Raw genomic sequence first — 25,386 nt, 5'->3', positions numbered from 1 at the left:
GACAGCCCTTCTGCGATGCCTCTTTTGTATTGGGGTGTATTGAGACTTACCATAATTTAAGGAAAACAAGGGGCATTTATTTAGTCATAAAACAATTTTTGACTTGAGTGAAACCAGCCAACAGTGCTTTCACTGGGTTTATAGATTCTAGGTAGGAAATAAAGTTAACAGAAAAAAAAGGAAATTTCAGATGTTACTAATGGCCAAGTAGAAAATAAAAACAGTGTGAGGTGACAGGGCTTGTGGAAAGAGCCTCCCTAACCTAAGAAGGGAAGGTACTAGTTGGCCTAGAGCCAAGGGAACAGGATTGCTGACCGTGGGAACCACAGGATAGACTTAGTCTTAGCCAGGACCTGAGGGCAGCTGCAGGTGCAGTAATGGAAGTACACAGAGAACAGGTCCCATAGAGCTTTCTGGGCCATAGATTTGGTATTTTAAATGTGTTGGGAAACCTCTGGAGTCACTTAGGCAGCTTGGTGACCTAATCTAATATATATATTTGAAAAGATAACTCTGAGGGATTTTTGAAGAATAAATTACACAGTGGTGCAAAAGCTTGTTAAGAGATGATTTCACGCTGTGGGGCACGCTTGTCATCCCAGCTACTTAGGAGGCTGAGGCAGGAGGATGGCAAGTTCAAAGCGAGCCTTAGCAATTTAACAAGACCTTCAGCAACTTAGCTAGACCCTGTCTCAAAATTTAAAAAATAAAAAAAGGGATGGGGATGTGAATCAGTAGTTAAGCACCCCTGGGTTTAATCCCCGGTACCAAAAAAGAAAAGAGAAAGAGAGAGAGAGATAAATAAGAGATTAATTAGTGTAGGGAAATGATGACTTATTTGAATTAGGATGGTAGCAGTGACAATTTTGCATATCTACTAATGCAGCGGTGAGTTTTTGTGGGCTCCTGTCCCAGAGTAAAGTGAATTCTAGAACCTATATTTTGAAAATAAAAAAACATTTTTTAATCCAACAGCAATGAAATCTAGAGAAGATTGTTAACTTTTGAAATATCTCTAGACCTAAAAGCTTTTTTATATAAAATATTCAATTATACAACTGCTCAGCTACTTCTTGTATTTAAAAGAGTGAGTTTTAATAATCTGTGTTGTAAGGAATCTTAATTTTTGATGATGGAAAGATGGGCATTTCCCTCATTATTATATGAGGTTCATTATTTGTGTCAGAGAAGAGCATTAGAATCATTTTGACTAGATTTGTTCTTTTATTAAACAGTTGTGAGTTATTATGGCCATTATAGAGTAGCTGTGAAATTTGTAAACTTTGGAGTCATAATTCAAATCCCATTTCTGCCATTTATCAGTTCTGTGATCTTGGGGAAGTTCATTTATTACTCCAGTCAGCAAACATGGTAATCAAGTGTCAATTGTGTGCCATGTACTTTTCTAGAAATTAGAGAATTGTAAAGGGATGAAGTAGGACCCCCCCCCCCAATTTTTTTTAAGTGCTACAGAGAAAAAGTACATAAGAGAGAAATAAACAAGGGGAGACAAGGTCTTGTCCAGGCAAGACCTCATTGAGGTTACTCAGGAATAAAAGATCTAACTGAGGAGAAAAAGAAACCATGATAATAGCTATTTCAATTTTTTAAATTAGTTTAGTTTTTTTTTTTTTAGCATAGTATAAATTATCACTGCTCTGGGCAATATGCTGAATTAGTAAGTACTAGAAATGGTTGAATTTAAACTTACTGCTATTTGAGAGGAAGAAATAGGCAATCCTTGAGCCTCCCTTCTGCAACCTCTGCAGGGTCATTATTTTTCAATATGTTTTCAGTATGTTGTCATTTGTAGAGTTTGAGAATAGGTCAGTATTCTCTAAGCCTCCCAACCCAAGTGTGCCTGATTATTTTTATTTTTGCAAAAATTACTTGGTATTTTCTGAGTAAAATGTTGAGCTAGGTGTTGTGAATACAATAACGAATACAATAACGAACAAGGTATAATTTTTTTTTCAAAAACTTGCATCCCGCCAGGCACAATTGCGCACCAGAGGCTCTGGAGGCTGAGGCAAGATAATCGCCAGTTCAAAGCCAGCCCCAGCAACTTAGTGAGGTCCTAAGCAACTCAGTGAGACCTTGTTTCTAAATAAAATATAAAAAAGGGCTGTGGATATGGCTCAGTGGATAAGTGCCTCTGGGTTCAATCTTCAGTACCAAAAGAAAAAAGAAAAAACATTCCTTTTTAGGAGACTTTTATTTTAGTTTCTTCCCATTTCATGTGATCTGGTAATTTAATCATTATGCTTTTTATACATCAAATAATCTGTAAAAATCCTGTGCTCTTAGTATTGCCCTAGAATTGCTTTTTGATTTATTATATATTATTTAATTTCAGCTATGTGAGAGTGCTCTTATCTAAAACTAGTTGGTTTCATTTTCCAAATAAATGTTCAACATTTTTTAATCTTTGAGATTGAAAATGTGTGGGTCTCAATTGTTGTATTGTTTTCTGAGTTAGTTGTTATAAATTTCCCCTACAAAATTCTAGTCCCGTATCCCACAAGTTAAGCTGTTTTTCATTTATTATTTTAGTCGTCTTCCTGTTCCTAAGAATTTTGAGCTGAAATAATCTTTCATGACAACTGTTTACATACTAGGCACCTCAGACTTAATTTACTTTTTAACTAATTTATTTTTTACTTAGCAAATGCATTTTTAAATTTGTTTCTTTGAATAGTTTTGTTCCTCTCAAGAGAAAAGAATCTGATAGAGTTAAAATACTATGGTTAAATTTTTCTATCTTTATATTTAATGTCATTTTTATAAATATAATTGTGAAACTACTTTTGGCATGATTAAACAAACTTATACATTCAATGTGATGTTAGTATTGGTATAGTAAAGATATGAATGTCAATTTCTTATTAATTATTTCTTATTCCTTCCAAAAGCATGGTTTAAATGTTTAAGTAACTTATTAAAAAATTCATATACAACTGTAAATTAAGCTGTAATGACTTAACCAAAAAGTTTCCTAGCACATAATTGGGTGATATTAGTTTCTTTTAAAAGCAACAGGATATATTCTGGTTTTTTCCTTGGTAGAGTATAGGAAGATAGATAAACATTCATAAAATTTATCTAGGTCTATCTTTAATTTTCAAAAGTTGATAAGACATTTTAGCATTTGATTAAATTGTATTAAAAATTTATCAAAGATTGAAGTTAAAAGTCAACTGTTAACAGAAGCCAAAACTTTAAAATGCTTAATTAACCCGTAATCCCAGTGGCTTGGGAGGCTGAGGCAGGAGAATTGTGAGTTCAAACCAGGCTCAGCGAATTATTGAGGCCCTAAGCAACTCAGCAAGATCCTGTCTCTAAATGAAATACAAAAAAGGGTTCGGGGTATAGCTCAGTGTATAAGTGCCCCTGGATTCAATCACCAATACCAAAAATAAAAGTTTAATAAAATTTGTATTGAATAAAGGTAAATTTTTTATGTTAGAAAACATGTTCTGTTCAACTCAACCAGTGAGCATTGTGCTGTGGGACTTTTATCCAAAAGGAAAATAACAACTATGAAGCCATTGCAGTAGCACTGGTGAGAGTTAATAGGGTTTGAACCACAGCAGTGATAGAGGGAGGAGGTTTCCAAATGAAAGACATTTTTACATCCAGATGGAGGCATGGGTAGATGTATAAATCGAGGACACAAGAAATATTTAAGATAATGTGAAGATTTTTAACTTTAACACTGAATGAAAATGCTCTTAAGACAGGAAATAAGAGAAAGATTATGGTAAAATGACAACATTCAGTTTGGTTCTGAACCTTTGAACTGAAGAAATCTTTAGAATATTTGTGTAGAAATTAATACAAAAACTGATGTCCTTTGAAGATTATTATGAGGAAGGCACCACTGGTTTCTTGAAATTCTGATCCATAGGCTGTGTGATATTGAGTTTCCCCTCACTCCTGTAACACAAATTTTGGTGCATAATTTCATTTTATCTTATGTCACATTCTAAATGTTCTAAATCACTCTCACCTTATCCTACAATTATAAATATTTGGGCTGAAATGAGATTTTATGCTTCTCTAACAGGCTATTGAAGTCCTCGTAGAGGCCTCAGTGATTACATCCACAGAGTTTTTAGGAGAGTTCGTCTCTCTTTCTGTAGCTGATGATGGTACAATAGTAAGTGTATTGAAATATTGCTGTCATTCATGCATGCAGGCATTCATTTGTTCATTCATTCATGCTGTGTGCAAAGTACTTGCTTTACAGTTAGCTTGTAGCAGTAGTATTTTGTCTCTAGAAATAGATTACACAGTGAATCTTATAAAAACATTTTTATTCCCCTTTCAGAGACTTATCAGTTATTTTACATGTAAAAATTACTTTTCAATTTCTGGAAACTTTTAAATCATTCTGGTGGAGAGAAGGTGTTAAAGGGGAATGAAAAAAGTGGTTATGAAGACAGAGTACAAAATATTTTAATCTCTACAGGAGGAAATTATTGCCAAACCTGAGGCTGACAGGTTTGCTTAATGCTTTTCTTTTTTTTTCACTGCTATTTTGCCTGATTTCCTTTATTGTCCACTATACTTATCATTGTGGCATGATAACAGAATTAAGAGCAAGTTCTGAAGTCAAGACTGCCTCAGTTTACATGCCCTGCCACTTAGTATCTGTGCAAATTTGGATCAATCATAGCTTCCCTATGTCTCAGTTTTTTCCTCAGTAAATGGGGATAAAAGCACTAATTAACTAGCTTAGAAAACTGTCATGAAAGGAAAAGAGTTTGGCATAGTACTTGGCACATAGCATAATAGTGAAGAATTACTGTGAACCCTTGCAGGTGTCATCTCCCATAGTGTTTCATAACATTCAAGTAAGAGACATTTATTTTTGAAATTTAGTTTTTATTATTAATTGTAAATGTACATTCATTGTATTTTTAGTTTTGAAATTGTATTATGAATTCGTCTACTTAAGACTTTCATAATGTAATATATATGAATGACTTTTCTATCTTTTCTTACACATTGATCTCTGATATAAAAAAAAATTATTCTGGTTTCATATTTATAGAAAATACCTCCCTCCTCTACTTCTCACTCAATTAACCTATCTTATAATAACTGTCATATAACACTGGCCTTTTTTTTATAAGAAGTTTCTCTTCTCTGAAATAGTAGGTTGCATGAAAAATAAAAGTATGTAGAGAACACAAGAAAAGCATATAATGAAACAGAACAGGAACTTCCAGTAGAGGGTGTTATGGGCAAAATAATCAAGCCACATAATATACAGGTAAAAATGGGCAACAAATTTAACAAGCTTTCCCTGTACAAAAAGAAAAAAAAAAACAAATCTAAGAATTAACTAAATATAAGTAATCCTGTGGTTTCTGTTTTACTAGTTGCTGATCCCAAACTGATTATACAGGTACCCAAGGAAGCACTGTGCGAACTCTTGACACCATTATCATTGCCTTATAACTAACTTTTCACATACTGTTTCAGAGACAGAAGTAAAGACAAGTTCGTTGACATTTCTTTCTTTGAATCTCTAAAAAGTAGCAAGTCATGGAAATTACAAGTTAAAAACAAAATAAGTATAGTGGATGTAGTTCCATAATTCAAAAATATTTTATTCATGGAATTCTGGCCTGAATAAAATGGTGTTAACCCTAATGATATAAACTATTGGGCTGGATCAGAACACTGGCCTTTTTAAAAATTAATTATTGTTGAAAGTCATTATCATTGCAATTAGATCTCCAAAATTTCTGAAGTAATGGGGGTAGGGGGCTATTATTGAAAGCAAATTAACAATATTTAATTCAGGTTTGATTGAAAATTTTTCAAGTATTTTCAGTAGGATAGTTAAGTTGATTTGAACCTTTACTTTTCCAACAGAAACATCACATTTCTTTCTGTTGGCAACATTGTCCAATAACTGACTTTTATAATAGTCCCTTTGCACATTGAGATTTAATACTCTTATTCTATCACACTCTAAGAAATTGCTGCCCTGGAACTTGGGGATGTTGAGACTGCTCTTAAACCTGAGAGTCTCACTTAATAGTTGACTGAGTTTTCCCCTCTGTATCATGCCTAAATATTTTGATGTGGATTTTATTACTTTTTGGCTGTATCAGTTCAGTTTGTAAAATGTCCAAAGAACTTTATATAACACATAAAATATATCTTAAATAAATTCACTATAGTAATTTTGAAATCTTCTTTTATTTTTAGTTGATTAAAAAATAGAAGTTACATATCCCTGCCAATTTTCTATTAATGAATTTGGTAAACATTGCCCCCACCTACTTAAGAGATACTAGCTTTCAAAAGATAATAGCTTAAATATGTTGTTTTTGTTTAGAATTCTATAAACCTACATCAGTTATCTTGCTTTCAGGCCTTGTCAAATAGCATCATTATTCTTTGTGTTTAGGTGAATTTTTATAATTTTGTAAGTAACTGTGAGGATCAGCTGTGCTAGAGAAGACTTCAGTGGTATATAGATTGTACCATGCTTTTATAAGGTGAGCATTTTACCTATTTTATTTTTCCACTGGATGGAGTTTTTTGTTGTTGTTGTTATGTCAGTTTTTTAAAAAATAATTATCAGCAAATAGGCTTACTTGGACCCCTCCATCTAGAGTTACTTTGAACTACTACAGACAAATTGGAATGCCTTTTTAAAAATCCTCTTAAGTAAATTGACTTGACTTAAAAATGACCATAGAAAAATAAGATTAAGCAAATCTGTCAATGTCCCTTTACATATCCATCAGAATAGGCAGCATTATGCTATAATAATAAGCCTAAAACCTAAGTGATGGAAAGCAATGTAGTTGACTTTTCATCCTGTATTTCCATTGGTGTATACATATCCATTATAGTTTGACAATACTGCTTACCTTGACATAGTCACTCAGGGACTCAGATTGAGATGAGTTCCATCTTCACAAATCACAGAGCTAGGGAAAGTTCTTCCCATATTCTTAAATCTTCTGCCTAAAAATGGTCTAGTTTACCTAAGCAAGATGTTGCTACACCTGAGTTTAATAGGGTATTTATACATACTCCTACCCAGAGGGGCACTGATGTTTGTAAACATTATACCACGTTCCCATACTATTTTGAATTTGTGAGCCTTTAGAAACTGTCAACAGTTACTATAAAAGAAAATGTGTGGTTTAAAACTGACCACGAGGAAAAATGAACTATTTTACCAGATCATAACTTAATTAGTTTTAGAATTATCAGACTGGCAGCACCTTCAGCAATACATATAGCCCCCTCCCACCTGCCCATGTGTGTGCACGCACACACACACAACACACACACACAAGTCTATATGGTCCAAATGACAGAGGAACTGTTTTATAGTAACCTTTATACCACTGGGGTTATTACCATTGTTCTGTAGGCAGTATGGATAGTAAGGTAATAGTGTTATAAAGGGTTGAACTGAAAATGCACAGTTATAGATCAGACAGGACTATTCCACGAATTAAGTAACTATCTTACTGTTAAGATTTAAGTCTTTCTTTTATTAGTTCTTGAAATGAGCCAAAATTTAATTTGATATTTAAACATATAATTGAGTAAAATGTTAAAACAGGGTGCTACGTGCAAGGCCCTGGGTTCGATCCTCAGCACCACATAAAAATAATAAATAAATAATAAAGTTATTGTGTCCAACTACAACTACAAAAAAAATTAAAAACACAGTCTTTGATACTGAGGTAGGAACCAGTTTTAATACTTATTATTATCTAAATAATAAAATAATGAATTACAGACCTTATTTATTGTCTACAAATAGCTATAGTTTAAATAACAGATACAAATGGAACTTTTAGAGATACTGCCAAAATTCACACTAAAACAAAAATATTGTAATTTGCTATAAAATTCCAACATTCATTTATTATTTTAAAATCTCATACTGATTAGTTTTTAGTTATTTGGTTATTACTAATATTTTTGTTTTTGTTCTCCTATTATGATTTTTTAGGTGTTAGTGATTTTCCAAAAGCATTTTGTGAAACTTCTCAGAAGCTAGTGAGTGTGGAAGCCTTTTCTCTGGCTGCAAAATATTATTCTGTTCAAAACTTGGGAATGTGTACTCCTTTTGAACAGTTGCTTGTAGCTCTTCAAGGAAATAAAAAACAGAGGACTGGTATGTATGTTTATGTGTATACATGTATGTGTTTTAGATACTTATGTTTTAGACATATACTATCTTTCCAACATATTCTTATTGTTAGACCTTATAAGTCATGATAAATTATCTTATACCTAGAAGAATTGATTTTCTTTTATACCATATTAAACAGAATAACTATAGATCTCTGAATTTTGTTCTTACTTTAGCCTCTGGCTATCTTTAGTTAGTGCCTGCTCTTCAAACATAGATTACAGTACAGTGGGATAATACAAATTACAAAATCTTTTTTTTATTTTTGTTGCTGTGGGCTACTGGTTGCTGTGGCTGGTTCTTTAGGAAGAGATGAGAGAAATGCACAGTGTGGTTGGGGGTATGAGGGAGAAACCTGAGTGTGAGAAAGTAGGGATGGCACAAGTGAAAAAACAAATGGCAACATAGTAGATTAAAACTCAGTTGATTCAATAATTTTATTAAATGTGAATAACTTATATGTTCCTATTCAGATAGAGAAAAGAAGATGATTTAAAAAAAAAAAAACACGGTCTTTTAGGGGCTGGGGTTATGGCTCAGTGGTAGAGTGCTCGCTTCGCACATGCAAGGCCCTGGGTTCAATCCTCAGCACCACATAAAAATAATAAATAAATAAATAATAAAATTATTGTGTCCAACTCTAACTACAAAAATAAAAAAAAAATTAAAAACAGTCTTTGATGTTGAGGTAGGAGCCAGTTTTAATACTTATTATTATCTAATTAATAAAATAATGAATTACAGATCTTATTTATTGTCCACAAAGCTCGGAACTGTTATCTCATTTAATCCTCCTTTCCCCATCTTTTTATTTTGAAAAGTTACAAAAAGTTGCAAAAGTAGTACAGTGAACCCTGTATAATTTTCACCTAGATTCACTGTTTGTTAAAATGTCCTCACATTTGTTGTAGTTCTTTACACACACACATGCATTCACATGCAGCCTTTTATCTGAATCCTTTGAACATAAATTACATATATCGTAACACTTTACCCTCAAGTACTTCAGTATATATCTTGCAAGAACAAGGACATTTCCTAAACATCTCATAACACATGAACACACTTAGGAATCTAACCTTGCTAGTGTAATACTGTCTAATAAGCAACCTAACATTGCTAGAGTAATGCTATCTAATAAGCAATCTGTATTCAAATTTCTCTTAAGTTTCTTAAAAATATTTGTATGGCCAGTTTTTTCCTTAGTATAGAAATCAGTCCAAGCTTATGTATGGTATTTAGTTTTATGTTTAATTCTTTAATCTAGAACAGTTCCTCAGCCTGCCTTTTGTTTTTCCTGACACTGATACTTTCAATGCATATAGGCTGGGTCTGTTTTATTATTTCCCTATGATTAGATTCAGGTTATACATTTTTTACCTGAAGACTACTTAACATAATCCCTTTCTCACTCATGATACTAGGAGACACATGTAATTTTGTCCCATTACTCATGAAAATAAGTTTGCTTACTTGTTAAAAATGAATCCACTGGAGTTATCATTTGTAAAGGGAGCATTTCCCTTTAAATGTAATTCTTTAATTATTTTAATCTTTTTCATTAATCTCTTTAATCATTTTAAGCAAAATTATCTCATAGTTTTTCCTGCAGCAAAACAGAGGGCTTTTTGAATCATGGCTCTTAGTAGGGGTATTCCAGTTGCTAAATAAGTTCACCAGCAACGTTGCTATAGAAGCTGTATAGAAATTCACTGAGCTTTAATGTCAGATGTTGCTGACTGGCAATAACTGAATGGGCTCTGTATCAAGGATAGCCTTGGCCCTTCCCTTGATTATAATGGTTAAGGACTGCATTTTGGAACTCAAAGTGAACAAAACTGTTATGCTATAATAATCATCCCAGCACTACATTTCAGTTCCCTACTGCCCAACTCTCACATGTGTGATGATGTTAACTACTTTGTCACATGCTCTTTGGCCACTTTTATAATATAGAGTATATACCATAATGCACCATCCTGTGTGATGTTCTGCATTGATATAGAAATATGTATCTTTGATTCTTGGGACAATAGAAAACAACATGGTTGTTGAGCATTTTAAGTATGCCTAATGCAGCTCAGAAACAATTTGCAATTTTATTTGAATTTTTTAAATGCAAATTTAAATAATCATGCATGGCTAGTAGCTACTGTACTAGACAGTACAGGTACTTATTGATATATAGAAATTCATTTTGTTTTTGTAGTTGTATGTATTGGAAATATTTTTTTCCCTTTTTGTTGCTTGCCTTTCCACTCTTAAGTTGTCTCTTAATGGAAAGTTTCTTTTGTAGTATAGTTTTTCAGTCTTTATCATTAACTGCTTGTATCAAGGGACATTTTTAATGATATGTAGATCTTTATTCAAATTAGATTCATAGCAGCTATGGAATAGAAATCTATCAGATACTACAATAGAATTTCTATCTTATTTTCGTATTTAATTCCAAAAAATGAGCATTGGCTGATAATTTTAATTCTATTAAATTTTGCTTTAGAAGTGTTATTTCAGTTTTGTTTTATTTTCATTTAGCTGAAAATTTGAAGCCAGTTGAGTTTATGAATATGAAAAAATCTCATGAAGTTCAGGCAATGTCACAGCTGATCTGCAGTATTACTGATTACTACGGAGTAAAGCAGGTAAGAATATTTCCCTGTATTTTTACTATCCAGGTATGATTGGGCATGCCTATATTCCCAGCAATTCTGGAGACTGAGGCAGGAGGATTGTAAATTTGAGGCATATGCCTGTAATCATGGAAATAGAAGTTGCTGTAGGGCACTTAATCCAATTACTCTCGGGCCTTACCATTTCATAGTGTGCTAGACTGGTTTATACCTGCACTATCACCATTTCTTTCCTGTGGGCTTTCTCCTGCTGCTGAAACAAGTACTGCTCATATATAAGTTCTGGAAATTAATTCCTCCCCTCGATAGCCTTGAACCAATAACTGATGCAACATTTCAGGTGGTATGATATTTTAGTCAGCTTTCTTGCTGCTGTGACTAAGACCTGACAAGAACAATTATAGGAGGAAAAGTTTATTTAGGGGCTCACAGTTTCAGAGGTTTCAGTCCATAGACAGCCAGCTCCATTGTTTCGTACTTGAGGTGAGACAGAACATCATGGTGGAAGAGGGTGGAAGAGAAAAGCACCCAGGAAGCAGAAAGAAAGAGACTCCACTCACTAGGTACAAAATATATACCCCAGAGGAACATCTCCAATGTCCCGCCTCTTCCAACCACACCATACCTGCCTTCAGTTATCACTCAGTTAATCCCTATCATCAGATTAATTCACTGATTGGGTTAAGGCTCTCATAACCCAATCATTTCATCTCTAAACCTTCTTGCATCATCTCACACATGAGCTTTTAGGGGACACCTAATACTAAACGATAACAGATGATTCTTAGATATGTGCTTTACCCTAGTCCTCAGCTTCTGAGTGGGATTAAACCCAAGTTGCCCTAAAGTATTATGTTATCTTGTTTAGAAAAACACCTTTATTGGGCTGCTATTTTTTTCTATTTTACTTCCCTTCCTGTGTTTTACTACCAAATAGATCACTTTCATTTCAATCTTTGTTGACAGATCTGCCTCTGGGGTAACACAAACAAAAATGAGGGATATTTACTCTATAACTTTATTTATGTTTATTTATCTCTCTCTCTCTCTCTCTCTCTCTCTGTGTTATGTTTATTTTTATGTAAAATACTATGTAATAGTAAATAAATTTAAGTTGATAAACTAGATTTATTTGTATTTATAAAGTACATACAAAATATTTTTAAATAGCTTAATGTACCATGTTAGGCCTTTTTTAAGAAAACTTTTTTATAGTGGTTAAAATTATATCTAGTGAATGAAACAAATCTAAAATTTGTGATTCTGATAAGGTGCAAATTACTATAGATTAGAATGTCCTTAGCACTAAGGGACACTAAGATTTTTATCTTGAAATCACTTAATGATCTTATTATTTGATTCTCTTAATGTTTACATTTAAATGTATTCTGTGTATACTAATTACACTTTTAAAATGGAGATTAAATAAATATGGATTTGGTAGACTGAGGCTGAGATTCTGAAATACTTAACCTTAGCAGTAATCATAGAGAAGTAGAAAAAAAAAAGAAATTCATTTCTACCTCATCCATAGCACCACTGGAATGCCCAAAACTTTACTTCTCACACTCATATTACCAAGCCTTCTTGATTTGTATTTCTTCAATATTTGTATCCCTTTGCATATTTTGCACATGTTCTTGTATTCGTTCATTTAACCAATATTTTCTTTAGCTCCTACCATGTTTCAGAGGCATTGTTTAAAACACTGAACACATAGCAATAAATAAAAAGTACTTTTGCCCTCATGGCATTTATATTTTAATAAGGACAACTAGACAATAAAAAGATTCTAAGTATTTTTTTGTTATATATGTTAAAACATTTTAAAGAGGAAAGAAAAGGGGAAGGGAGGGGTTAATTCAGAAGATAAGGCAAGTAAGACCTCTTTGTAAAGATAATATGAGTTAATACCTCTTTTAGAAGATACAGAAACTTTAAAATATCTGAAGGAAAGGGTTTTCAAATGAAGTGAATGTGTTCGGTGGCACTGAAGTGGGAATGTGACTACTTAGTTCTCAGAATAGCCAGGAAGCCAAATAGACACCAGTGGAGTGAATAAGAGAAAAATAACAGCTGAGGTTGGAGTGGGAAAGGGAAGATTATGAAGTTATAGATTTTTGGAGGCGTTTGTGATCATCATTTGGCCATTTTATTCTGAATGAGAAGAAAGCCATTGCAGCCACTGGATCTTTTTTTTCTTCTCTGTCGTTTTATGAAGAAAATAGATCGACTGTCTTTGATTCTCTACTTCACTGTTTTTAGACATGTAAACTGATTCCTTTAAGAAACCAGCTCCTATTTAAGTAGATGCTTCCAGAGTTAAAGCAAACAATTTAGGCTGGGCACAGTGGAGCAAGCTTGTAATCCTAGCGTTTCAAGAGGTTGAGGTAGGAGGATTTTGAGTTCAAAGCCAACCTCAGCAATTTAACAAAATCCTAAGCAACTCAGCAAGATCCTGTCTGTAGATAAAATATTTAAAAAGGACTGGGGATGTGGCTCAGCAGTTAAGCACCCCCCCCCCAAAAAAAAAAAAAACCCAACTTACTAACAAAGCTAGTCATTAAGAGATAAGATCAAAAAGGCAATGAGGGTTTTGATGAAAGGAATGGTATGATCAGACTTTGCATTTTTCTGTTGAGAACAGAGTGAGGGTGAGAAAGGTAGGATCAGGGAGACCACTGAGAAAGCCAAGCCGTTATAGTTATCAGATTTAGAATAAAGTTGGTTTGCAAAGCTTTGGTAAATGATCAGTTTATGGATTTGCTCAAAATTAACATATGGATGATGAGAGAAAGAAGGAGTTCTGTTCTCTGTCTGGAAATGAGGTATTATTAACTTTGATGAAAAAGATTATGGGAGAGGCAAGTTTTACAGAGAATATCAACAGATCAGTTTCAATTTGAGATACTTATTACATATTCAAGTGGAAATGTCAGGTAGAGTATTGGATTTGTGAGTCTGGAATTCATATCAGAATTCCACACTGGAGTTATAAATCAGAGCCATTACCCTAGAATGGTAAATCTGTAGGTTAGTCTGTAAAATGTAGCTTATCTATCTAAAAAATAGTACCATAGTAATATTATGAAGAAATTTAACTATTATGTGTACTAATGTTTCTAATTACTCTCCTAAACAGAATTAGGACAATAGGAGATCTCTCTTACCATTTACTAGTCTAGAGACTCATTTGTCTTCAAACCTATAGACTACTGCAGATGATCCAGGAAGGAAAATTCTATTGTGGGTAAGGGTGTTGAACATTATGATTATGGGATTTTGCTATTTGAGCAAGATTGTTTGAAAGCAGAAAGTTACACAGCTTCTATGTTCCTATCAATGGAACTTAATTGCAGAATTTTCTTTCTGTTGCTAACCATCTGTATGTTATTGTAATACCAGTTTGGAGGGGAAAGGTAATTGGGGTCAATAAGGTACAAGTGCAGACCTGCTAGGAAAGTTTGTCCTAATTTAAAAAAAAAAAAAATCTTAGGAATTACACTACATGATTTTTTTAGAGTTTCTATAGCCATCTTGCATCCAAAGAAATAAAAATCAACTGGTACAAAGGCTGGGCATAGTCAGTCTCCCAAAGGTGCGTTCTACTTTAACATTTCTTATTAAATGAAGTAATGAAGTTTCTTCATTGTTCAAAACTTTGTGTGGTGTTACTTACAGCTAGAACTTTCTTGATTCAGTAGAATGGTAAACAGTTCTAGGAACAAAATCGATTACTTCTTGGAAGCAAACATTTTTAGATTTAAGGGAACAAATGTGCTGGTGTTTTACAAAGCAGCACACCAATTACAAACATTAGCTTGTCATTGGCATCATTAGTGTGTTTTATATAGGAAGAAGGGAATGGAGAACTTTGCTTTCTCATGAGATTAAGAAACATCGGAATTTATTAATAAGGTTCTACTATATAACCTTTGCATTTATGAATAGAAATATGGTAAATTCAGTTAGATTTTATTTCCTTAAAGTAAGATGTTATTGTATAGACCTTGCATTTGCGTATAGCTATTGAATCTTCAGTTAGAGTTTTGTTCCTTACAGTATATACGTATGGTATATACATACATGCACATACATACATACAATACTTCTCTACTTCTCATAATACTTAGCTTCAAAATTAGTATAAAATAGGTATAGAGGAATGTTTGTAAATTAATTTCTTATTTATGGAAATTTTGGAGTCTTAGCTTTGAACTGGTCTAATTTTAAGATCATGAAATTTGTTAGGACTTAATGGCATTCATTGATTTACATATAGAAGTGTTTCCTAGAGTAGTTTATACTAATGTCAGAGTTTAATTAACTTTAGGAATTAAAGATGTGTTTGTGTATGTGTGTGTGTGTGTATAAATAATAAGATTAGGTAATGGTTTGTTATGATAGTTGTTATGGTTTGGATGTGAGATGTCCCCCGAAAGTTCATGTGTGAGATAAATAGGAATATTCAGAGGTGAAATCATTAGATAATGACCTGTGGCCTAAATCCATGGATTGGTTTAATCCAATTGATCAATAAATAATGTGGATTCGTGGGTGGTAACTATAGACAGGTAGGCCATGGCTGGAGGAAGTAAATCATTAAGGGGGTATCATTTCTGAGGATTATGTTACTGCTGGCTTCTTGCACTCAAGGTATTACTGATTCTTGGTTCCCATGAACTGAGCAGCAGCTTTTCTCTGCAATGCCCTTCTGCCATGATTTTGTGCCTCACCTTAGGCCCATAGCTATTGAGTCAGCCGACCATGTACTGAACTTCTGAAACCACAAGCCAAAGTAAACTTTTCTTCCTGTAAGTTGTTTTTGTTCAATGTTAGTCACAGCAATGCAAAGCTAACTAACAATAGTATTTCTGTAGGTGTTCATTTATTTCTTATGGCAATCAAAACTTATAATTTATTTTTTTCTTTATATTTATTAAGGTATAGTTTAGATATTCATCAACTTAAGGTTTGATGAGTTTTGGTGATTATATACAGTTATAAAAATGTTTCCTCATACCATTCTGTAGGATACTTTCTCCTTCATTCTCAGGGAACCACTAATCTGCTTGTAGTTTTGACTTTTCTAGAACATGGTATAAATGGAATTATAGTATATAGAATTTTGTGTTTTGAGTTCTTTCACCTTGTACATAGCTTTTGAGAGCCATAAGTGTTGTTTATATTCATAACTTTTTGCTTTCTTATGAAATTATGTTGTAATATGGGTATAACACAATTTATTTTTCCATTCACAAGTTGATAGACTTTGAGTTGTTTCCCTTTTTTTTTTCCTGCTATGAATATTCACATACAAGATTGTATGTGGACATATTTCATTTCTTTTGGGTAAAGAGCTAGGATTGATATTGGTAGGTTATATGTTAAATGTATGTATCAATTTGTAGTAAACTATTTTTTTAATCTTTGTATATAAATGTTCTATTACATATTTTTTTTTAGTTTTGTACTTTTTAAAAAGTTTCAATAGCACATAATAGTGGAGTTCATTTTGACACATGCATGCATAGAATGTAATTTGCTCCATGTCAGTCTACATGACAATACCATTTGACATTTGTGTATCTCATTGTGGCTTTAATTTACATTTCTCTAATGATGGCTAACATCAGGCATCTTCATATTGACCATTTGTATATCATTTTGTAAAGTGTATGTTCACATATTTTGCCTATTTTCTAATTGAATTGCTTGTCCTCTTATTATTGACTTGTAAGACTTTTTTCATATGTTCTAGGTACACAAACCCTTTTTCAGTTACATGTTTTGAAAATATTGATTTTCCTTTTGAACTATAAATTTTGAATAGCTAAAGTTTTATTTTAATGAAGTTTAAACTATATTTTTGTTATACATGAATTTTCGTCCTATATAAGAAATCTTAGCCTATCTCAAAATCACAAGAGATTTTTCTCATGTTTCTTCCACAACACAATAGTTTTCACTGTGTTATTTAAATCTGTGATTCACTTTTTATTAATCTTTGTGTTTGATGTGTGACAGGAAAAGTTCATTTTTTTCCTGTCACACATTCAATTTTACCTACAAGTTTTTTAAAAGACTATCATCTTCTCCTTAGGCAGTTGGCAAAAATCAGAAGTCTATGTAGTCTATTTTAATCTATTTCCAGACTTTATTTTTTCCATTGATTTTATATGTCCATTTTATATCATTACTAAACTCTTTTGATTAGTGTAGTTTTACATTAATTCTTGAATCAGTAATATTCTTTGACCTATTCTTTTTCAAAATAATTTTTGTGACTCTAGGAACTTTCTCTTTCCATATAAATTGTAATATCTGCTCATGATTTTCGTTAAAAAACCCTTCTAGTATTTTTATTAGGATTATGTTGAATCTTTAAGTCAACTTAAAGAGAATTTCCATCTCAGCATTTGGCTTGTTATTTCGTGAATATGATATATCTTTTTATTTAGACTTTCTAAGTTTTTGTTTTGTTTTGTTTTGTATACCAGGGATTCAACTCAGGGGCGCTTGAACCCTAAGCCACACCCTCAGCCCTATTTGTATTTTATTTAAAGACAGGTCTCACTGAGTTGCATATCTTCTCCTCATTGCTGAGGCTGGCTTTGAAATCTGGATCTTCCTGCCTCAGCCTCCCTAGCCAGTGGGATTATAGGTGTGCACCACCATGCCTGGCTAGACTTTCTAAGTTTTTTATGGGATTTTATATATGCCCTTTGTTAGTTTATTCCCGGATATTCTATTGTTATACTGTCTTAATTCAAATGTTTTAAAATTTTGCCTTGAAATTATTTATTACTACTCTATTATATATGTTCTGATGGTTCATTGTTAACTTCCATTGCCTTTTGTATCCTAACATGTTGCTATATTCACCTACTATTTCTGTTAGTTTTTTCTATTCAGAGATTTGCTTTGCTATTGTGAATTGTGCTGCTATGAACATCGATGTAGCAGTGTCCCTGTAGCATGCTCTTTTTAGGTCTTTAGGGAATAGACCGAGAAGGGGAATAGCTGGGTCAAATGGTGGTTCCATTCCTAGCTTTCCAAGAAATCTCCATACTGCTTTCCAAATTGGCTGCACCAATTCACAATAGCAAGACGGTGGAACCAACCTAGATGCCCTTCAATAGACGAATGGATAAAAAAAATGTGGCATTTATACACAATGGAGTATTACTCTGCATTAAAAAATGACAAAATCATAGAATTTGCAGGGAAATGGATGGCATTAGAGCAGATTATGCTAAGTGAAGCTAGCCAATCCCTAAAAAACAAATGCCAAATGTCTTCTTTGATATAAGGAGAGTAACTAAGAACAGAGTAGGGACGAAGAGCATGAGAAGAAGATTAACATTAAACTGGGATGAGAGGTGGGAGGGAAAGGGAGAGAGAAGGGAAATTGCATGGAAATGGAAGGAGACCCTCAGGGTTATACAAAATTTCATACAAGAGGAAGTGAGGGGAGAGGGGAAAATAATACAAGGGGGAGAAATGAATGACAGTAGAGGGGGTAGAGAGAGAAGAGGCGAGGGGAGGGGGGGATAGTAGAGGATAGGAAAGGCAGCAGAATACAACAGACACTAGTATGGCAATATGTAAATCAATGGATGTGTAACTGATGTGATTCTGCAATCTGTATACGGGGTAAAAATGGGAGTTCATAACCCACTTGAATCAAAGTGTGAAATATGATATATCAAGAACTATGTAATGTTTTGAACAACCAACAATAAAAAAATTTAAAAAAAAAGAGATTTGCTTTGGATATAGTCATGTCATCTTTGAATAAAGATATTTTTCTTCTTCTAACATTTATCTTTTACTTATTTTTCTTGGTTTATTATACTAACTAAAACTTATAGGAAAATGTTTAATAAAAATGTTTTTTTAAAAGAAAAATAGCAAATACAACAGGCTGTGTAAATATATAATTCATTTGTTTACTTGCTTTAAAAAATATCTAGAATGCTTTCTATTACCAACTGACTAAAATTACTTAATTCATTCCATTTTTCTTACTTTAGGTTATTGACCTGGGTTCTGGGAAAGGCTATTTAAGCTCCTTTTTGTCCTTGAAGTATGGCTTAAAAGTTTATGGAATTGATTCCTCAAATACTAATACTCATGGAGCTAAGGAGAGAAACAGGAAATTGAAGAAACATTGGAAACACTATCATACTCAATCAAGAGTAGATGTGAATGGAGTGGCCTTAAAAATGGCAAAAGAAAGGAAAGTGCAAAATGAAATTAAGTATAATGCAAACGTTGAAGAAACATATAATAACAGTTCTGCAAATCAAGAAAAAATGTCTCCCTCAGATTATTTGCCAGATTTTTCAGGCTCTGTAATTTCTGACATTAGAAAACAAATGGAAAACCTACACGCTCAACCCCATGGAGAAAATAATTTGTGTTTTGAAAATCCCTTTTCTCTGATAGACTTTTTACCTATCAATGCTGTAGAGACAAACTCTTCATCTCAAATACTCAACAGAGAAATTTCTGAAGCAAATAAAGAGAGAAGAAAATTGGCATCAAAGTCAAATGAATCAAATATATATTCACCGTTAACCTCTTTTATCACTGCTGATTCTGAACTACATGACATTATTAAAGATCTGGAGGTGATTTGACTTTTAAATTCTTTTATTTGATTTACAAAAATGCTGTAAACAGAATTTAATTTTAATAGCTTATTAATATAATTTTACATTTTCATTAATTTTAATCTGATTACATTTTTCTAAAAGACCAAGAAAATAAAACCCTAACCAGGCATTCTTTATACTTTCAGCTGTTAAAATCTGCCAAGAACACATTCCAAAATGGAGTACCCTCTTCTTTTTTTTTTAAAAAATATTTATTTATTTATTTTTCGGTGGACACAACATCTTTGTTTGTATGTGGTGCTGAGGATCGAACCCGGGCCGCCCGCATGCCAGGCGAGCGCGCTACCACTTGAGCCACATCCCCAGCCCCTAGAGTACCCTCTTCTAATTTCAGTTTTAGTAAGCTAAGTCTCTGTCTCCAACTTGGGTATTGTTTAAATTCTAATAGAAGAAAAGTCTTATGTGTTTTTATAAGATTTATTTTTAATTGACACAAAAATTTTACATGTTTATGGAGTACAATGTACATATGTATACATGGTATAATGATCAAATCTGGCAAATTAGCATATGTATCACCTTCAACACTTGCATTTTTTTGAGATGAAACACGTACTTAAAGTAAAGAAGTATCTAGAACAAAATTATGTTTAATGTTAGAGTTGGTGATCAAATATGTGATTTCTTTTGAGTAAAAATAACTTCTGGATATTCTTTCAGGTTTGAATTTTTTCCAAATTACAAGCATGTCAAATTAAATAAGTGAAAGACAGTATGTTAAACAGTTAATATTGTATTTTTAAAGAATTATATAAAGAAGCTTCTAATGAAGCTTAACTCCTTTCAAAAAGAAGATAGCTTTTAGAATTGTGTTATTTTACCTTGTTAAAGTTTTTAGAAATTCTTCCCCAAAGGAAGGAAACAAAAGATATCAGAGTTGTTCATAAATTTAAATCCTTTTTTTGGTAACTGACTAGAGTTTTGCCGTTTTTTAAAAAGTGAAAATTTTCTTTTCCAACATATTTTTGAAAAACACCAATGAAAGGAACCTAGTTAATCCTCATGAGTTGTTTTTATTTTATATATGAATCCATTTATTAGGTTTGTTCTTCAGGTTAAATGGCCCCACTAATTTAACCCAACTTTAGAATTTTTAGTGAATATTGTCACTTTTTTTTCAAGTTTCTCCAAATCTATTTGAAATATTTGAAAATAGACAATAAAAATAAACTCAGAAGAATTATTTAAAATAAAATACAAGACTATTTCTTGGATCCTGTAATAAATCAATTTAATAACCCAAATTAACCAATCTTCCTATTATCCTTCCCCTGACAAACAATACTTAAAAGATTTTACTATTAGACTAGATTTTTATTTATGTGTCTTTGTATCCTAGCTCCTACCTGCTAATAATAATTCTATATGATAAATACAGTAAACAGTGAGATTAGATGTTATTGTTATTTTCTTTAATGAGAGTTCAACTAAGCTTAAAGAGAGAAATGTATAACTGTTGTTCACTTCCTTAATTAACAATAAACCTTTCCTGACTGAATTTTTTTTATTTATAATACTGTAGCATGGGAAAACTTATCCAAACTATCTAATTAACAAGAAAAGCAAAATTATTATAATATCCCATCAAAAAAAGTGTTGCAACTTGGTTGTAAAGGAGGTCAGAGAAATACAAATGGATAAATAACCCAAAACACTCTCTAAATAAAAGACAAAATAGGGCTGGAGTTGTGGCTCAGTAGTCGAGTGTCCCTGAGTTCAGTCCCTGGTACAAAAAAAAAAACACTGAAAGAAACTCAAAAGTTATGAGATCACAGCCTTTAAAAAAAAAAAAGTATAAAAATTACTTATTATAAAGCTTTGCATATTCAAATGGATCTTTAAAATCTTGACTTGAATTGTTTTTAACCCTCCTTTTAATTGCCAAAACTTATTTTTCTTCTTTAAAGGAATGTTTAATGGTGGGTCTACATACTTGTGGTGATCTTGCTTCAAATACTCTGCGAATATTTGCTTCCAATTCAGAAATCAAGGGAGTTTGCAGTGTGGGTTGTTGCTACCACCTCTTATCTGAAGAGTTTGAAAATGAGCATAAAGGTACAAAGTTCTCCATCATAGTTTTTTAATTATTTGAGTCAAAAGGGCTGTTTTTTATTTCACACACTTTTTTCTTTTTGCCATTGTTGTAATTTGAATTAATATTTAAGATAACATCTGATTTCCTTGCAAATTTAATATTATGGTATATTTGAAATTTGATGCAACATCACTTTATATATTTCAGTATGGTTTATTTGCTCATAAAATGGTCTAATTAGTCCTGAAAGCTTTGCAAATATTTGAAAATTTTATGTGATACATAGAGAACTTCTGTTTAAAAATCTTGTGAGTTATGCATTTACTGAGACATTAAAGTTAAGTTATTTTGTCATGAATAGTGTTTCAAGGTTTGCTTTCGTTTCCATAGCCTTCTCCATTTCCAAAGGAATATTGATATTCTAAAATAAAATAATAGTTGAAGAGTTAGCCCACCAGGATTTTAGGAAACTACAAGACTGCTTGCATTAAAATAATTGTACTCAAATTATGCTCCCTGGATTTAGATGCCTGCAGAGCAAAGTACAAAATAGGTTGGGGAATTTGAAGCACCTCATAGCCCTTCATCCAGAGTTCCTGATTGGTACATTTTATATGTTAAATTTCTCCATAAAATATGTGTTCAGAACTGAAGCTTCAGATTACATGGTTAGTCTATTAATATTAGCAGTTCTCTTTTATATTAGTTCAATGAATTTTTAGGTCAGAAAGTTGTGTACATAAGGATGATATTATTTATTCTTATTCTTAATATTAAAACCCAGTTGAATGTGAAATTTTCATTATTTTCATTTAGTCAGGTCCAAGAGGTTCAAGTAATAATTATAGAAGTCTATTGAAGTAAGACTAAGTGAAACCATCTTTGGAAGTGGCAGAATGTTTTATGAAATAGAGTTAATTGAATTAGAATTACTTTGTCCAGGTTTTGAAAAGTATCTTATAGGAAAGATGCCTAAAATTAAAATTATGAATACAAAAAGATAGAATGAAAGAAAAAACAATTGGCAAAAAGTTAGCTATTGCTTAATTTATATGGAAAATATATGAGTGCTAAGCTAAGTACAAAAATATTCAATATGACTATTAGAGGAAAAAAGTAAACTTAAAAATAGAATAAGAAAATGTTTCTATTAAATTATATACTCTGATACCTTACAGTATTTTTATGTATCTTTCCTAAAGGAAATAAAGGAGAAAAATCTTGAATGAAATCACAGTTCTGTAGCTTTTTAAATATTAAATGTGTAATAGTTTTCTTAATCAGTAATATTAAACAACTCTAGATAGATAAGCATTGGCTTCTGGAGTATATTATTTGGGTCTTTGTTCATGTGCTTTCTAATCTGTCGTACAATGAAATGCAATTTAATATTGGCCCAATTTAGAGGCAGAGGTAAATGTTTCTTGTTTCTAAATTCAGAGATATCCTCCTACATTTTAGGGTCTTTAGTTTCAGCTGCCTGCTTCCTTCTTTCCGTTCATCATCATTACTCCTAAGGATGCCTTCTTCCAAGATGCCGTTCTCTGCTCTTCAGGCAATATCTTCTTTAAACTGCCATCACTGGTCCTTCTGGACCTTAGCAGCCAGTTCTGTACTTTCAGGTCTCAGACTTAGCCTCAGTACTTCCCCACTAAGAATGAGATCCTCTTTTTTTGAGCAATGTACTCCACTCTTGCACACTATTTTCTCCACTGTCCCCACCTTATTTTCCTTTTGGAGTGATTCCTAGAGCCAGTCAAGCTGATCTGAGATGTTCCTTTCCTAACTTGTTTAAATCAAAGTTCATTGTGTAGTTGTAGGATATGATAATTTTATTTCTTCTGATATTTGTCAAATATGTAAAGAGTCCAGTTAAGGTGAAAATCACTATTTTATGGCAACTGGAAGGTATCAGCAGTGGTGCATTTTTCATTGGTATCTTGTTGTTCAATCCTATTCATAAAGCTATTGGCAAAAGCTCCTTGCCGGGATTGAAGAAAATTAAGACATTACTCCTTTGCCAATCTATTTTAAATCACTCTTCAGGTACCTTTTCTAGTAGATTATTGCGTTAAACAGTTAAGAAGTATTCATTGACCACATATTCTAATTAAAATGAATTTAAATAGGACAGGTTAGATAAAGAGTTCCTTTGAAAAGCCTGAAAGGAAAAAGGAAGGTTGGTATACCCACATATTTTGTCACTTCCATTTCTTTCCTACCAAGGAACGATTTGATAAATTGATGAGCCTTCAGTGTATAGACACTTAAGTTTATAGATGAGCCTATAGCATATTTATACACTTTTGTGTCTTCCAAACTAAGCACATTAACCAGTCATGTTTAACTTAAACATCATTGATGGAGATTGTTTGTATGATGGGTATTGAATAGATCATTGAAAATAAGTTACTACAATAGAGCTTTATTCAACTAAAAGTAAAATTATGTAATTTGCAGGAAAATGGATAAAGGTAGAGACCATATGTTAAGTCAAATAAACCAAACTCAGGTCAAGGGTCATTATGTTTTTTCTCATATATGGAAGCTGAGAGGAAGAAAGAGAAGAAAGAGGGCAGGTATCTCATGAAAATCATAACAAGATCAATAGAAGAAAGGGACCAGGAGGATGGGAGGCAGGAGGGAGGGAGAAAGTACTAGGGATTGATGTTGGCTAAATTATATTGTTATATTGTGTGCACATCTGAATATATTACAATAAATTTTATCATTATATACTACTATAATTTACCAATTAAAAATATGAATAAAGAAAAAAAATCACTGTTCCCTACCTTGGCAGTTGCATTTCATACAAGTAAGAGAGAATATGATTGAAGTGAATAAACTTATATTTACTACTACTATTTTTAAGGGATTGTATTTGGCACTTTTTATATGATAAAGGGAAATTGAAGAGGGGCTCATTAAAAGTCAATACTTCGGGAAATATTAGAAACTAAATAGATGACAAGCAGATCTTAACCCAGTAAACATTCATTGAATGCCAACTGTGTACTATTCTAAGTGTTGGTGATACAGAAACATATCTTTATCTCAGAAAACCTTTTTGTTTATTTTTTAAGTTCTTCATTCTAGGAACCAGGTAATACTTGCTAGTAACTTACCCAAAAGAAAAAAAATGTAAAAAATTATTTAGACAAGAAAAATACAAATAACAGAAAAGAATGAAAATACAAACTTCTTACCCCCTAACCTTCCCAGGATATAGTATATATACACACATACACATTCTATATTCTTATGTTTTAGGGAAACAAATATATAAACTTTTCCAGTATCTTACTTATCCATGATCTCACATAATATATTTGGTGATCTTTCCATCAGTACAGAAAATGTTCACTTAGTCTTTTTAATGATCCCAAGATTATTTTATACACTATATTTATTTAGTCCTAAAAGTTAATATTTGCCTAAAGTGGTACTCTTTATTGTGTTTTTTTGCTCCCCGTGGATAGCCATAGTACTGAGTTCTTTTCTTTTTTTAAATTTTCTTTGTTCTTTTTTAAATGTACATAACAATAGAATGTATTTTGATATATTATACATACATGGAGTATAACTGATTCTAATTAGGATCCCATTCTTGTAGTTGAACGTGATGTGGAGTTACAATAGTCATGTATTCATATATGAATGTAGGAAAGTTATGTCCAATTCATTCTACTATCTTTCCTATTCCCATCCTCTCTCTGTTCCCTTCATTCCCCTTTGTCTAATCCAGTGAATTTCAGTTCTCCACCCTCCCCTATCCCTTATTGTGTGTTAGCATCCACACATCAGAGAGAACATTTGGCCTTTGGTTTTGGGGGATGGGCTTATTAGACTTAGCAT

General features: G+C 32.4%; 1 protein-coding gene across 1 annotated transcript in view; it reads left to right on the top strand.

Moving 5' to 3' along the window:
• Mettl25 (methyltransferase like 25) overlaps window positions 1-25,386 on the top strand; it is a 107,807-nt gene that overhangs the window by 453 nt on the left and 81,968 nt on the right. The window contains exons 2-5 of the mRNA XM_027920012.3: window positions 8,000-8,164; window positions 10,718-10,824; window positions 18,849-19,448; window positions 21,401-21,548. Of these exons, the coding sequence (XP_027775813.2) occupies window positions 8,000-8,164; window positions 10,718-10,824; window positions 18,849-19,448; window positions 21,401-21,548 (1,020 nt within the window). The remainder of the gene's footprint in view (window positions 1-7,999; window positions 8,165-10,717; window positions 10,825-18,848; window positions 19,449-21,400; window positions 21,549-25,386) is intronic.

Source organism: Marmota flaviventris, chromosome 3 (genome assembly GCF_047511675.1).
Source record: "Marmota flaviventris isolate mMarFla1 chromosome 3, mMarFla1.hap1, whole genome shotgun sequence".
Lineage (NCBI taxonomy): Eukaryota > Metazoa > Chordata > Mammalia > Rodentia > Sciuridae > Marmota > Marmota flaviventris.
This window is presented reverse-complemented; position numbering and strand designations above follow the sequence as displayed.